At 31.1% G+C, this 17,640-nt stretch overlaps 1 protein-coding gene across 1 annotated transcript; it reads left to right on the plus strand.

Annotated features, from left to right (window-relative positions):
• Nucleotides 1-6,475: 6,475 nt before the first annotated feature.
• Nucleotides 6,476-16,737, plus strand: LOC108904797 (protein artichoke-like). The gene is made up of 4 exons (XM_023454152.1): nt 6,476-6,508; nt 8,932-10,464; nt 12,991-13,149; nt 14,455-16,737. The coding sequence occupies exons 2-4, from the start codon at nt 8,950-8,952 to the stop codon at nt 16,387-16,389; spliced, it is 3,609 nt and encodes a 1,202-aa protein (XP_023309920.1). The 5' UTR covers nt 6,476-6,508; nt 8,932-8,949; the 3' UTR covers nt 16,390-16,737.
• Nucleotides 16,738-17,640: the final 903 nt, after the last annotated feature.

Raw genomic sequence — 17,640 nt, forward strand, 5'->3', positions numbered from 1 at the left:
CGTTTTGGTTGTTCAATGCATTTGTAAGAATTAATTGTGATAATAAAATTAAAATTGTAATAATGTTTTAATTTTGACGCAACAACTTATTGAATTATGTATGACCAATTGATGGTAATAGTTAATAATATCTAATAGTTTTATTGTAAGGCGTGGTGGTAATAGTTTAAATAACTAAATGGATTTCACAGGGTCTAACGACACTTACAGTGTACGATAATTTAATAACAAAGAAATCTAAATAAAAAATTTAGATAATTTGGAACGAATATACTGAAGATGAATTTTTCGAAACAAAACGTCTGAATCTGGTTCGGGCTGAGGCAGTACAGTATTAGGGGTCATGAAGGCTTGCAAAAAATGTAATACAATTTATAGGGTGGTATTTAAAAAAATGAGGTTGTTGATGGTCTTGGAGAGACGAAACGTTACACACAAAAATTGATTATGCCATTCGATAGAGGGCAAAAAGTGGCCATGAGAAGGTGTTCTTCTTTTTTCAATATCACCTCAAACAAGGCTGAAATGAAACAAAAACGGATTTCCAAAATTTCGTTTTTTTTTTCAAATATTTCGAAAACGAATCATAATAGCTTTGATTTTTTAGAGGCATAATGTTGGTCCCTTGATTACGCAACTTTGCCCCCATTTAAGTTACTTCGTAGTTCTTACCGTTTCCGAGATAACATTTTAAAATTTTTTGGACGTCCTATATGTTTTATTACATATTTGATTACTGTCCATGGCTTCCCAAGATGAGAAAAACTTTTATCAAGAATAACTTTTTCTAGAAAAGTCAACAATGAAAAGGTTTACAAGGGTGCGGTACCCTATCCAGGGACACAGTGTATAACAATAAGTATTTAATATTTTCAAAAAAGCTGGACAAGATTTTTTCCCTTAGAAAGCGAATCTGCGAAGTCTACTTAACAGAAAGTAGCTCGTCAAAATCAGTAATAAATTAAGGTTGATTGCCCTAAGCATAATATACTGGAGCTATTGGAATCCGATCTATCATAAAATTTTCAGGTGGCGCCGAAGGGTCCTCCTCGTCTTCAGAAACGTCGCCTCCATCCGGAAGTGTGGGCCGGAAGCCGTTCCAATCCCGCAAGGGCAAATCCAAGGCGACCCCACTGAACAAGAGACACGTTAGAAGTAGTAGTGGTTACTCCAGCCACAACGAAGAAACCACTTTCAGCATCTCGCATGCACCGAGTTTCAACGAACGCATACACCCGCCGAGCAGGTTTTCCGATTTGAACCCCAGAGATCTTAGCGAACCCGAGTACGACAAAGGGCACAAACCAAGAGGAATGTCCAAGCTGACCCGCGAAGCTTTCCAGATCAATGTATAAAAAATGAAAATACATTCCCTATGTTTCCCGACAGTGTGAAATAGCGAACATATTTACAGACTTGCTGAGGATATATGTTCGAGGTTTACTATTAAGTACGCATTTTTATAACTATGGTTTAGTTGAAAGCCTTTCAAAATTTATAAGAAATGTATAAATATTCAAGTTAATGAAATGACAGTAATTTTTATATAAAACATATTTTGTAAGAGTTACAAATTCGTTTACATTTATTAATACGGAGTGTGAGTATATTTTGTACATCTTTGAAAGAGCCAAGAGACGGAATTTTTATATGTACTAAGGTGGATCAAACATAATCCGAATTTTTTAAATTTACTGCACAAAATTAAGTCTTAGTAGAGAGTAATAAATCGTATTAGCAGCCAGTTGGGCAAGCCTTTGCATCCTTTAAACCTCTAAGACATTTCCGGAGATTCCTAATTTACTTTATCGGCGTAATAACAAATAAAAATACATATTTCAAAATCAATTGTCGCATATTACGCTAATAAACAACCTTAATGTTTCTATGAGCATGTAATGGATGTTCATTCACCAGCAGAACTTTTCAGTTAGTTTCAATAGTTTTTGTTAGATTGACATTTTTGCTTAACTACTGTTTTTTTCCCCCCAGAATAGTATGATATTTATTTCCATTGTGCAAGGTTCTGCAATCGGATGAAAACCTGTAGAACAGTGTGTTTTAAAAAAAAATAATATAGTTAGCAATTATATGTATACCTAGTGATTACCCTGGATTTTAAAATAAAATTCCTGTTTATGTTTGATCCACCATGTTTGATTTAAATATAATTTATTGTCAAATATCTTAATAGAAAATATATTATAGTCGGATCATATTCGATGCAAAGTAATAAATCATTGCTTGTCAAGGAATCCAGTGCAATACGCTTTTAAGGGGTTTAGAAATTGAATAATTTCTTTATACATTATGAAGGGACGAAGGGATCAGTTCATGTCTGGCACCCTTGTTCCTACAAAAATTCCTTTATTCTCAGAAACTATTTATTTTAACTGTAATTTATTATAAATCCAATTTGTTTTTTAAATTCCACATATGTACTACATTTTACCTCTGTACGCGCCATGTTGTTTACTTGTTTTTTGGAGGCGGTCTCTGATTTACAACCAAGCTCGCTAGGTTAGTATTTGACGTATAACCGACCACTTCGTATACTCGATGCACCTGGGCGACTACAGCTACAACCAGAACACAATGCGAATGCAGCGGTATTTCAGATTTTACATTCAATTTCATTTTAAATTTGAAATGGTTCATCTTACGCCTCCTAAAAATGATGACACGACTTTCCTTTGATAAAAGACCGACAACCTGTGCGAAAAGTTAATAAAAATGGGTGATGTACATATTCGCTCTACAAGACATGCCACTCTTTATACCACAATGTGGCATAAAGAGTGGCATAAACCCATGTACTCTACCAGTCAATTTCAATACTCGTTTTCTTATACCGCAGTTAATATTTTTAATCATATCCCTCAGTATATCAAATCTTCGCATACTATTGCAGGATTCAAGCATAAATATAAACGTTATTTACAAGAAAAACGTCACTAGTTCTCTTAGATTGGCATATAATTATATTCTGTTCTATATGGCACAAGTATATATTCCTTTTGGATTTATTCTATAAATTCAATATCTTATATTTTATGATGGTTAAGTTGAAGAGCACGATCACGTGAACTTGGCCATCTTCTTACAATTATGTTCAAATTATGTACTTGACGTAGTAAAGACACTATTATTATTAATTATTATTGTTATTAATTTTTTGCTCTACTTTGCATCGAATATAATCCTATTATACATACATATTGGGATACCAATACTATAAAAAATAGCAAAATCTGATTTGAAATATGCCAACACGAGATTTGTCTTTATACCGTATCAAGATATTTGGTAATAACTTCGATTTATTTTCGATAAATCGTTTTAATGTGTTAATAAGTTGACTGTGAATTCGGCGAATTTGTGAACGTGAAATTCATAAAAAAACATGGATATCACTGCTTTTGCTAGGATAAACTACGGGGCGTACAGCTGCGAATAATAAAAAGTTTCCGACCTAAATTATAGTCCGTTTTATTAATTTTATGCTTCAATTGTCTTAGACCAAAAGCTTTATTAATCACAACTGTACCATGAATGACTGAAAAAATTTTGACGAAACAACAAAAAAATTGTTGGAAGTGTTGTCTATAGAAAAGTAATCCTATTATGCAACATATTTATGTTTAAAAACACTTAAATTCACCGAAATCAACAGCAACATATTTTAATATGAAAAGTCTAGATCTCAGTAATAAAAAACGCAAACAAAATTGTTAATTTTACTTCTTCGTCCTATAAGTATGTATAACAACTAGAAACAAAAATTTGAGAAGAGAAGAGTCATCAGATAAACATCCTAAGGATAAAAAGTGTACAATAAAATCGTAACAAACATAATTATTTCACATTAAATTTTTTTCAAAATATTTGCGGCTTATTAGCTGAAACCTTTACTGTTCATATTATTTTTTTAATTCTCCACTAAAACTAAATGTGTTTTCAAAAGCTTCCGGATAATGTTCCCGATATGTAAGTCCAAACATCTCTATGAAAGAATTCCTATACATCTAATTAGTGCTTCCATTAAATATAATAGACTTCCTGAATACTGAGCTGTCTTCAGAATTATCCACAACTTGAGCAAAGGACACCATATACAAGCAAAATTTAGTTTGTATTTTCCTTTGTAGGTACTTTACATGAATTTATAGTTTTATGACATAACTCAATATATGTACTTAAACTGTTAGAATCGCTTCAAATTCAATGCCGTACGGAGATGTTTTGGACTTGTCTAAACTTGACTTGTCTTGTCTGAACTTGTTAAAATTGTCTTAAACCGATGCATTATTTTCTTTCCAAAAATCATAAATAATTGGCTGGTGCCTTCAGAGGGAATCGACGTTGATATGAAAATAAAAACGCAACTTCCCTAAACTTCCAATTGGGTGTGCCAAAATATGAGATGACGATAATAAAGTGTATAGAAGCAGTGTATGTTATAGATTTTATAGATTGTTATATAATGTTATCAAAATGATAAGTGGCTCTCACACTCTAGTCTACGTGTGTTAATTCAGGAAACACGATCACAACATTACTCGTCTGAAATTATTGCAAAATTCACCCCTACCCGCTGAAATTCAGAAAACTGTCATTTTTGGATGTACATACCTTTTTATTGTAACAATGTCAGATGTAATAAAAATAATACAATGTTGTGTTAACATTATTTTTGATACCCTTCCTTCCTCATAACATAGAAGAATGTGAGCTAACATGATTTTGCTGATAATGGCAAGTAGATTACGTTAATCACGCGTTAATATTAAGCATTTTCAATAATCAATACTGTGCTTAAAATTAATATTAATCATAATTATTTAATCTTGAGTCATTAACTATGGTTGTAGACAGCCTGCTGTTAACTTTTTCGTTTTTATACAACCTTAAAATAAATATATTAAGATAATTAAACCATTTTTATAAGTTATGATTTAATTATTTTTATTTGATAACCGTATTTCCCATTACCCAAGCGAAAATCCGAGATATACAGATTGGAGATTTTGTCGTCTACTTTCAGATGCCGTTTTCAGAATTTAAATTGGACCATTTTTTGATAAATCGTCATGCTGTCCAAAAAAATACTCCAATTTATTTATAATGCAATTGTGCAAAAACTATGCATCGGACAGAAACCATCTTGCGCACGATTAAACTACATATCTGTCATTTTTCGCAAGATTGTTTTTCCAGTTTCAAATTTGACGGAGTTTTTTAGAGGTTTTTCCGGATTTTCTCTGTAAAAAATGGACCGATCGAGTCACACAAAAAACCATTTTATATGTTTTTTTATTCTCTACAAAAGTCGTATTGAGAGTAAGACGATTCCATCATTATTTTTTGAGATATAAAAAAAAAAAACAAAAAATGTAATTTTTGCAGTTTTTATTGTTTAAAAAAAATTGTTCACGACTTTGCTGGGGAAATCACTTGGGTTTTCATTTACTAAGTATTTTTCAAAAGGAAATACATGAAATTTGCTGTAATATTTAAGCCTCTTTTTTCGCTCTATTGGTTGGCCTACATCTACAATCAACAATTTCAAAAATATTTCTGTATCGTTATGATTATGTCAGTAGTAGTAAAAAATACTGTCTTTTCAAACATTTCTGCCAACTAAAAAGATGAATTCATTAATTCCTACATTTCCAAATTTAAATTTCTTGTAAATATAGTAATTCGAAGAATTATATTATATGCAAGTTTGTCAAGAACAAGCTAATTCAACGTCTTGCTTCCAAAAATAGAGTTCTTCCTAGAACAAAGCATTGCTACATTTACTACAAATTAAATAACAAGTTTCTTTAGGTTTTAACATTTGCGCTCCGTCTAAAGATAAATTAACATATTATTTCCAAAATGTCGTGTGACGTACACCTATTCACCTCTTGTTATTACCGCCGTAATAATAAAAAGAATAAGCTATATAAATTTGTTTACTAGTGTCCACAAGCTTTTACGTTTTTTCGCAGTTTTTTCCATAGGCAACCAGAAATGCCTGCCAGTTTTTATACAAATCTAGGAGTATATTTCGGCAGCAGAATTATAGATCAGAAGTAAACAATGCTGTGTTGTCAGACATCGAAAACATTCTTGAATATCAGTATGAATTTCTATAAATATTGCATACCTAATTAAGATTATAGAAATTAAAATATTTTAAAGAGATCAATCCTCAATTCTACTTTTTAATTTTCAAATACCTATCTATCTTATAACTTATAAAGCTGTTATTAGTACACGCGTGGTGACTAATAAATAATATTTTACTTTAACTACCAATAATTATAAATAGAAAAAAAATATATTATATATCTCGTATTACTTAATTTAATTAAAATATTATTTTTAACCGATCAATCAAGAAATTATCTGACATCTGGCAACAGCGGATATTTATAGGAAACAAATTTGCAGAAGGCGTAATTTCTTGAAACTGTGATTTGTATAGCGCAGTTTCATTTAAAATAGTTTTCTAGCACAAGTAAGTACACATTTTCTGTTTCCTTATATTTCTCCAATTTTACTAATGGATAGGTATAGCATGAATTATCTTTGCATGTAAGTGACTCATCATAATATAATTAGGAAACTTTTTCATATATTTTTTTTTTCATTCGAGCCTTCGTTAACAAGTTACGGGCCCTCAAAAGGTGAAAATTAAAAAGTTATTTTTCTATTCTCTAAACCATTAACTTCAACATGATGCAAATTTGGTGATCGATATAACATGCTTACAGCTTATTTTTGTTGTTTAATACGCATTGTGATAATATTAGACATACCCCAGAAATACTTTTTCGTATACAAACAAATAACATTTGTAGACTTAGGAAGTGTGTGGAGATGGAAGGTGCCCAAATTGAAAAGATATTTTGATAGTTTTCTTAATTTTTTTGTATCAAGTACCGGGTCACCCTGTATATTAAATAATAAAAAAAAACATATTGACAACAAATTTCTGCTTTAAGAAGAGAGTAAAACTGGTACAAAATACAGAAAAATCTATGATTACAAAGTTCGAGATTTTAATAATTAGCTGGGAATTTTCATAGTAAAAAAATGTAGTATTAAAATTTAGTTTACTAGATAAATGAATTAGGGTTATGAACCACATTAAAATGGAAATGTTAAATTTGTAATGTGCAGTCAATTTAACTCGACTTGCAAAATTAATTTGAAAACCACCGAGTACCTCCTCGTAGCCCACCTCTAGATCTGTAAAGTGTTTTCAACGGTGGTCATGGTTACCTTCGCGCAGCAGTGACGGAGTTGAATTAGCACATATTTACTACGCAGTTTGGGATATGTTTAGTCCATCCACAACTAAATTATAGCTTTTTACTACTTTTTTTTCTTATTAAACGTAATTTGTTTACGTGTGGTGTAAAATTTTGTTACATGTGTGTGGTTTTTTGTATTTTTTTAAACGATTGTGAAAATTTAAATTAGATTGTCAAGACAGACCAACAACGCTTGCGATACTATCTATTGAATAATCAACGATGCGAAAAATACCAAACTAATGAATAACTAATTGAAAAGTTTATTTCGGACAAAAGCAGAAGAATGGACTTTCACTATAAAAAATATTGTTCAGCACATTTTCCCAATATGTCTATAGTACTTAGAATTTATATTTGATTTTACTGATTAGTATGATTTTTTGTCAGTAATTACATTTTATAACGGATTATTTACAGTTAGATATCGGAAACTTTGTGGCGTCAATCACATAAATAAACAGTAGTAATCTAGTAAGCTGCAATAGTGTTGTAGTAGAATAAATAGGATAAATCTATGGTTAAACCGTGTGCCGCTCTATTCTCACGATACACAATGCTGCTGACTGCCATGAAAACACGTGCCATACACTCAATAAAGCAAAGCGTCAAACTTAGACAAACACAAATAACAATGAAATGCACGGCTAATGTCCCTCAGCAAAAAAACTGGATTGTGCACCGGCAAGCCAGAGCGACAGGGCAGACATTAGGGTGCAGCTAGATACGTATCGAATAAATTGATCGATGCGAATCTGCAGACATGTAACTTGTACAATGACGTGGATATAATGGGATTTCTAAAATGTGAAGTAGTTGATGCTTCGCTACCATTGGTAAAAATAGCGTACTTATATTAGAAACTTCAATTATTTTAGATATGGGCCTGTGGCCTCGATAAATATTGAACGGTTCGTTTTTCAAATAGGTATTTACCGATCGACAGAGACGATTAACCGCGGAACACTTAGGACAATAATTGTTAATTATTTTCTACAATCGCTTATGCGTTAGAAATCATTATTTTGTTAACTTTTACTAGTAGTATATAAATTGACAGTGGCCCTTTTTGTTTCATACTATTATGCAAATATTTATTCTTATAACGTAAAAAGTGCAGTTATAAGAAGACAACGTTTGTGTCACTTTTCGTTTGAATAAAATTACATAAAGGAGAGCCCGACCTAGAGTCAAGTCTGTACCACGTTGCAACCCTAACATTTCCTATTTGTTTATAGTATAGGTAGATAACTTTTTGTTTTTTCAATATAGAATGATATTGTGTATTGTAACCAGAAAGAGCATCATATTTTTCCAATATTTATTTACAGATGTCTTAATTATTTATTTTTATATGTTTTTATATACACAACTGGTGTACCATTTGTTGATAACAGCTCCGTGCAATCTGATTTGTCATTTTGTATTAAAGTGTAGATGTGTTATCATTTATGGAAAGCGGTACATATTTTAAGCATTTTAGTACATTCAAATATATCCAATTCATCATTCGCTAGCTCGAGATTGATTCTATAGTTGTGTACCGATGTCTTTGCTTTAATTATTACTAAACGTAGCAATAACTCATAGAAAATATGTATTCGTTCATATATTTATTTTTCAGGAATTAGATAATACGTTTATGAAAAATTTATTTGCAATGGGAGAACCTACAACATTTAAAGACGTTAGAATAAAAGGAATCATGTCAGTAATGCCGATGAGGGGAACTTTCCAATTAGATGCTCCAGTATTTGAGAAGCTTATTGAATCGTCCAGTAATTTGCAAGAAAGTTTACCCGAGAAACTCGAGTACGATGTAATACAAATTCAAGATCAGAATCTGCCAATTCTCCGCGAGAACAGTTTAAGTGGTATTCATCTTAGAAGGCTAGAAATCATTTCTTGCAATGTGAAGGATATAGAAGCAAATGCCTTTAACAATGCAAAAATTGAGCTCATCAATTTAAATAATAATGCTTTAGAAGAAATTAGGAATAGTATGTTTAACAATTTAAAGGCTGACTTTTTGAATTTCAAGAAAAATAATATTCAAAAGATAGAAGAAGCAGCATTTCAGAATTTGCCACTACAATGGCTTAATTTATCCCATAATAAATTAGAGGAAATTAAAGTGGACCAGTTTAAAGGTGCATCTATTGTTAGATTGGATTTACATGACAATATGATAAGTCATATTGAACCGGAATTGTTCACAACAATGAACAGCATAGAAGAGCTATCTCTGAAAAACAATGATTTCAGAGCAATCGATACAATTTTTAATGACGTACCTACTCTCAGTGATATCGATTTGGAAGGAAACCATTTGACTGATCTACCAAGAAATATGTTTAGTAACTCACTTAATCTTGGATGGGTCCGTTTCAGGAATAATAAGTTGACGAATATCAGAAAAGGCATTTTCAATATTTTACCGCAACTCCAGCTGATCGATTTGGAGGATAACCAGATAGAAGCCATAGAGGAAGGTGCATTTGAAAATCTACCCAAACTAAAGTATCTATTTTTGTCCAACAACAAATTAAAAGAAATCAAAGCCGGTATATTTAATAATATAACCGCGGATGATGTAGATTTAAGAGACAATAAAATAATACACATAGAAGATCTAGCATTCAAAAATTCTAATATATACGATTTAAAACTTAACCGTAACAGTTTAAACGAACTGCAAGGTAAAATGTTTAAAGACGCGTCTGTTGGCTACTTGCGGTTAGCCAAGAATAACATAGGCATTATAGACACGGAAGTGTTCAATGTAATGAAATCTATCCTAATGATTTCTTTGGAAGGAAACAATTTAACAGAGATTAATAAAGGTATGTTCGACAAACCTTCTATCACGGGATTGTTTTTTAGAAACAACCAGATTAGTAGAATTGAGGTAGACGCTTTTGCGAATTTAAGATCTCTGGGCTACCTTATTCTAGAAAATAATGGTATTTCTGAAATAGACGATAAAGTCTTTGAAAATCTTGAATCATTATTTAATTTGAATCTAGGAGGTAATAAAATCCAAGAATTGAGTAGTAAGGTATTTGAGCACTTACCAAAATTATGGGAATTTGCTATTGGCGACAAGCACACTTATCATTTTAAATATGACATGTTAAAATTTCAAGAAAGTACTAAAGAATAAAAAGATTAAAATTCCATAAAATGTATTTTTCAGTGATAGATCCATATTTTTGTTATTGACAATTCAATTCATCTGAATCCTCACAAATTAATTTAATTTATGCTTTCGAGGATCATGACTTAAAATCCAATTGAATATAGAAGTTTGATGTAAAGTAAATAATTCTTTTTAGTATTTTCAAATGTCAAGTTGTCTCCTATATGTGTATAAGAAACCCACTCTATTCAGCGTCTTGAAACACACAGATATTATTAAGGATTTGGAAGTTTACTTTGATAGTAATTTGACTTTGTCATTCACATTAAATATTTACTTCAAACATAGGGTTTTGTAATTAGACAAAATTGTAAATTTCCTTATAATGTTTGTTCTGCTTTCAGTATTTTTTGCATATCTCCGATCTCAGCTAGAATATTATTGCTCACTGGTTTAGGTTATCATGTACAATATTCATAAAAATTTTATAGTTTCTGAGCAAAAACAGTTTTTAAAATTCCTTGCATAGCGCTTGATGACATATTTTCTGCACGTGGAAGTTTCCACTTAATATTAGCAAGTCAAAGTAATTTTTGTCAATTTTTTATAGATAAATTTAAATAATTATTTTCATTTTCACTTGTAAATATAGGTATATCTAAATATTATGAGAAAAATGAAATGGAGATGTCCTATATTTTTAATTCAAAACCGAAACGTCTGTCATTACAGGCGTAACATTTTTACACAGTACTTACTCATTAAACCTGTTAGTTTTGCTAAAGTCCAACAAACAAGTGGTGAATGCCAATTATATTTAAGAGAAATAAATACATTGTTATATTGATATTTAATTTTTTTTTACATTAACATAAAATTATGTATGCATATTACTAAATGTATTGTTATCGCTTATCAATATATATCGTTTCTAACATCATTTTTATTAAACAATTTTTTTTCCTGCTAACTTTTATGATAGATACAGAAAAGAGCCTATAGAAGTTTCTGTTCCATCTCTAAGAAGAAAGAGATCTTCTAGCCCTTATATTTGTATTTTTTTTAAATTTTAACCCCTTAACGATCAAAATTGAATTTTCGAGGAGGTATCTTTGAAATGTTGAAAAACAATTATTCTTCTAATTTTTCCCTATTTTTAATCTTAATACCATGCTTTGACGACTTTATCGTTAAGGTACTTACCTAAAACCAACCAGAACTGTCCATAAAATCTCTCAACTTAGGGAATCCACTTTGTCCTAAGTGAGGATTCGCACCATCGTGCAAGAACCACATTCGTTCAACAGATAAAGGTACATTTCCCAAGAAGTCCACGTCTCTCGCTCCTTGTTGTCGACTCGGCTAGCCTCCCTCTCCCAACTCCATCGGGCGTTATCGTTCACAGCCGCACTCAAACCACAAGCGCGCACATTATTCAATTTTCGGAATATTTCCACAAACTACTTAACTAAGTTTTCCGTAATACAATTTACCAAACTTATTAACCAATTAGATGGGTTTGTGTCTTCCTTCCGGGACATCCTGTATATTAAGTATCAAACGAAATAAATCAAGACAATTGCTAATGTGTTTATTTTTAGAATTTAGACAGTGCATTTCGTCCTTTTTGTATGAAGATGATGTATGAAGTTGGAAATGTATGGAAATAGAAAACTAAAAACATAAACTAATTAATTTATATCTCTCCAAATTTAAATTTCTTGTAAATTTACTAATTAGAGTGAAAAAGGGGTAAACTGCTAAACATTTAAATACAAAATATTGTAACTGAGTACATATTGTTAGGCTATGCTTATATTAAAGGCAAGTTAGTCTAGAACGAGCCTTTTGAACACAAGGCCTTGCTTCCAAAAATAGAGTTCTTCCTAGAACATCTTTTTGTTGCGTAGCTGGGATTTACTATAAATTAAATAACAAGTTTCATTTGGCTTTAACTTTTGCACATCTAAAGTTGTGATGGTTTTAATCTAGCAAATCAGTGTATTCTCAAAATGACGTGTGACATAACTCTTGTTACTACCGCCATAATAATAAATATAAAAAAAAATTGCTTGTTCGTCCATGAGACTTTAGTTAGAAATAAAGGAAACTCGCAGTTTTTTCTATAGGCAACCAGAAATAGATCTAAGAGTATATTTCGGCAGCATAATGATAGGTCAGAAGTAAACAATGCTGTGTTGTCAGATATTGAAAATATTCCTGAATATCAGTATGAACAACTTGTATACTTATTGAATATTTAACTAAGATTATTATTATTGTTATTACAATTTAGATTAGGGCATTACAGAAATTAAAAGATTAAAAAAAAATATGAAGAAGTCAATAAATAATTGAAAACCTCCGTGCAGAAACCGGGCAACTTCATTTTATACCTAAATTGAGTTATTGTATTTAACATATAGAACTTGATGTTGCGCATCTTTTGGTGCAAGAATCGGGCAAATTCAATAATTCTTCATTGAGTTAGCATGGGAAAGGATTTATTTGATAAGCCATTAGCACCGAAATGTATGCGTGTAGTGGGGAGATGTCGGAGTGGGGTTATTGCGTCAACTTCTTGGATGGATCCGTTTAAGGAATAATAAATTGACGAATATCAGAAAGGGTATTTTCAATATCTTACCGCCACTCCAGCTGATCGATTTGAGGGATAACCAGATAGAAGCCATAAAGGAAGGTGCATTTGGAAACTTACCCAAACTAAAGTACCTATCTATTTTTGTCCAACAATAAATTAGAAGAAATCAAAGCCGGTATATTTATAATATAATCGCAGATGATGTAACAGTTTAAACCAACTGCAAGGTAAAATGTTTAAAGACGCGTCTATTAGCTTCTTGCACTTGGCTAAGAATAACATATCAATTATAGACACAGAAGTGTTCAATGTTATGACATCTATATCACTAATTATTTGGAAGAATTAAAAAAAATATGAAGAAGTCAATTAATAAATAATTCAACATTTTAATTTACAATTCTAAGAGCTTGTGACTGATAAAATTGTTATCAATACAAATTGGTGACTAACATTGTTTAAATTAGGTATACGATATTTAAACAATGATAATAACTAAAGTTTTATCAATAATTCTAAATGGAACAAAAATATCCGTTTTATATTATTTATATTACTTTATTAAATAATTTTATATTACTTCAACGTATACCCATGCAATTATCTAGGACATCTGACAACACTGGATATTAACAGTAAACAAATTGGATATTCACAGCAGACGTAATTTCGTGAAACCGTGATTTGTACAACGCAATGCGCATTTAGGGCATTTTTCTGACACAAGTAAGTACAATTTTTCAGTTTCCTTATATTTCTCCAATTTTACTGATGAGTATAGTTGAATCATCCGTGCAAGCAAGTGACTCATAATTCGGAAAGACAGTAGAATAAAAATTAAACTTGTTTGAAATTCATCTTAAAAATCAGGAAATTGTTTGTTATGTGAAAGAAATAAAACCAAGGATTAGCAATTACGAAAATAGGTGCAAATCTATCTATATTCCTGGTTGCCTATTTCCTATTAAAAACAGGATAAGACGGACCTATTTTTATTCCAATATACAAGGTGTCCCAAAAAGAGTTAAGCCATATAGGGTAATTCTGAGACAAAAAGTCCTTATTTGGAGTTTTTTTGTCTGACACGGCTTTGATTAGTTAGGAATTAAATAACGTACCGGACAAAAGGAGCACGCTTTAATTAAATGCCAAGCGGTAGGAGAAGCATGGTACGAATCAGGGAATAACTTATATTAATTAATATTATTAGCAAGTAGATGTGTTATCATTTGTAGAAAGCTGCATATATTTTAAACATCTTTAGAGCGTTAAAAATATATTGAATTTATCATCCGCTATCTAGAGATTGATTCTATAGTTGTGTACCGCTGTCTTCGCTCAAATTGTTACTAAACGTAACGATACCTCATGGAAAATATTTATTAGTTCATATATTCATTTTTCAGGAATTGGATAATACTCGTACGTTTGTGAAAAATTTGTTAGCAATGACAGAACCTGTAACATTTAAAAACGTTAAAATAAAAGGGATCATGTCAATAATAAGGCCGAGGTGGGGAAGTTTCCGATTTAATGAGCCAATATTTGAGAAGCTTATTAAATCGTCCAGTAATTTGCAAAAAACCTTACCCAATAAAGTCGGGTACGATATAATACAAATTCAAGCCCAAAATCTGCCAATTCTCCACGAGAACAGTTTAAGTGGGATTCGTATTAGTACACTGGAAATCGTTTCTTGCAATTTGAAGGAAATAGAAGCAAATGCATTTAACAATGCAGAAATCAAACACATCAGTTTAGAAAATAATGTATTAGAAGAAATTAGGAACAGTATGATTAAAAACTGCAAGGTTGACTTTTTGACTTTGAAGAAAAATAATATTCAAAAGATAGAAGAAGCAGCATTTCAGAACTTGCCACTACAATATCTTGATTTATCCCATAATAAATTAGAGGAAATTAAAGTGGACCAGTTTAAAGGTGCATCTATTGCTAGATTGGATTTAGAGAAAAATAATATTCAAAAAATAGAAGAAGCAGCATTTCAGAACTTGCCGCTACAATATCTTAATTTATCCCATAATAAATTAGAGGAAATTAAAGTGGACCAGTTTAAAGGTGCATCTATTGTTAGATTGGATTTACATGACAATATGATAGAAGAAATTAGGAATAGTATGTTTAACAACTTAAAGGTTGACCTTTTGAGTTTGAAGAAAAATAATATTCATAAGATAGAAGAAGCAGCATTTCAGAACTTGCCACTACAAAAACTTGATTTATCCCATAATAAATTAGAGGAAATTAAAGTGGACCAGTTTAAAGGTGCATCTATTGTTAGATTGGATTTACATGACAATATGATAAGTCATATTGAACCGGAATTGTTCACAATATTGAACAATATTAAAGAACTATCTCTGAAAAACAATGATTTCAGAGCAATCGATAGAATTTTTAATAACATACCTACTATCAGGGATATCGATTTGGAAGGAAACAATTTGATTGATCTACCAAGAAATATGTTTAGTAACTCATTTAATCTTGGATGGATCCGTTTAAGTAATAATAAATTAACGACTATCAGAAAAGGTATTTTCAATATCTTACCACAACTCGAGCTGATTGATTTGAGGGATAACCAGATAGAAACCATAGAGGAAGGTGCATTTGAAAACCTACCAAAACTAAAGTATCTATTTTTGTCCAACAACAAATTAAAAGAAGTCAAAACCGGTATATTTAACAATATAACCGCAAGTGATGTAAATTTGAGAAACAATAAAATAATACGCATAGAAGATCTAGCATTCAAAAATTCTAAAATACACGATTTAAAACTTGAACGTAATAGTTTAAACGAACTGCAAGGTAAAATGTTTAAAGACGCGTCTATTGGCTTCTTGCACTTAGCCAAGAATAATATAGGAATTATAGACACAGAAGTGTTCAATGTTATGACATCTATCTCAGTAATTTTTTTGGAAGGAAACAATTTAACAGAGATTAATAAAGGTATGTTCGACAATCCTTCTATCAGGGGATTGTTTCTTAGAAACAACCAGATTAGTAAAATTGAGGTAGACGCTTTTGCGAATTTAAGATCTCTGTGCTACCTTATTCTAGAAAATAATGATATTTCTGAAATAGACGATAAAGTCTTTGAAAATCTTGAATCATTATTTAATTTGAATTTAGGAGGTAATAAAATCCAAGAATTGAGTAGTAAGGTATTTGAGCACTTACCAAAATTATGGGAATTTGCTATTGGCGACAAGCACACTTATGATTTTAAATATGACAAGTTCAAACGTCAAGAAAGAATAAAAAGATTAAAATTAAAATATTTTTCAGTCATAAATTCCTGTTTTCGTTAACAATATTTCACTTTATCTGAATTCTCACAAATTAATCTATGATCGTGACTTAAAAGTGTATTCCTCTATTTCGAATGTTAATGACTGTAAACACTTTTAGAGCCAATTAAATATAGGGTGTCCCGAAATTAATGCAACAACATTTTTTATTTTTGCAAAGTGGCCCCCTCTTTCGGAGTTACAGCTCCTGAAGTCCGACCCTAAGAATAATCTTTTTTTTGTATCTCGGAACCCTGTTGTACGAGAATCAGTAAATTAGGTTCACGGGGGTTTTTATGACATGTGGAATCTGATGGTACTACGTTTTTTGGCGGGGAACCCCCTTAAGACAATTGTTCGTGGGCCCCCTTGTCTTTGGAGCTAAAAAAATTTGGTAACATATTTAAATTTCTTAAAAATTATTAGTCCACTAGAAAGCTATTAAATTTAGAAAGTTGTTGCCTCTTTATACTTTTTTCGTAAAAAGCAATTTTTTTGAGAAGAATGTCAAAATGTGATCGGATACATATCGTGATTCACCATTTTCCTCAAAAACATTACGTTTTAGGAAAAAAATATCAAGAGAAAAAAAAGTTTCTAAATTCAATGGCTAACTATTAAAAAAAAAATCAAATTTGCAACCAAATTTTTCTGGTTCCAAAGACAACGGGGTCCATGAAAAAGTGTCTTAAGGGGGTTTCTCGCCAAAAAGCGTAGCACTGTGAGATTTCACATGTCATAAAACCCCACCAAATTTAATGATTCTCCTTAACATGATTTTGAGATATAAAAAAGACTTCTTAGAGGTAGATTTCAGGGGGCTGTAACTACGAAAGAGGGGACCAGTTAGCAAAAAGAAAAAATACAGGTTCCCTAAATTTGTCTTAAGAATCTATGACCAAATTTTGTTGCATGAATTTCGGGACACCTTGTATAGGAATTGAAGAGTGGATAAAGAAGGCAAATATCATTTCTTTCAGAAACGACTTTTCTTCACGAATAAATGCGGTAAGTGACATTATTTCACTTAGCACCGACTTTGACATAAAAATGAAAGGGATATTATTCGAAACTCACGTATTCCTCCTCCAAATAAAGTTGAAATAGAAAGAATTGGGATTTTTCTGTTTTACAATTTTGTTACCTACCTCCTTCCTTTATCCACTTAACTCTTCAATTGTTTGGTGTAAAGCAAATAAATTTTAAATATTTTTCAAATGTCAGGTTGTCTCCTATATGTAGCTTGAAACACACATATTTTTAAAGATTTGG

This window comes from Anoplophora glabripennis, unplaced genomic scaffold (genome assembly GCF_000390285.2).
Source record: "Anoplophora glabripennis isolate ALB-LARVAE unplaced genomic scaffold, Agla_2.0 scaffold104, whole genome shotgun sequence".
In the NCBI taxonomy this organism is placed as follows: domain Eukaryota; kingdom Metazoa; phylum Arthropoda; class Insecta; order Coleoptera; family Cerambycidae; genus Anoplophora; species Anoplophora glabripennis.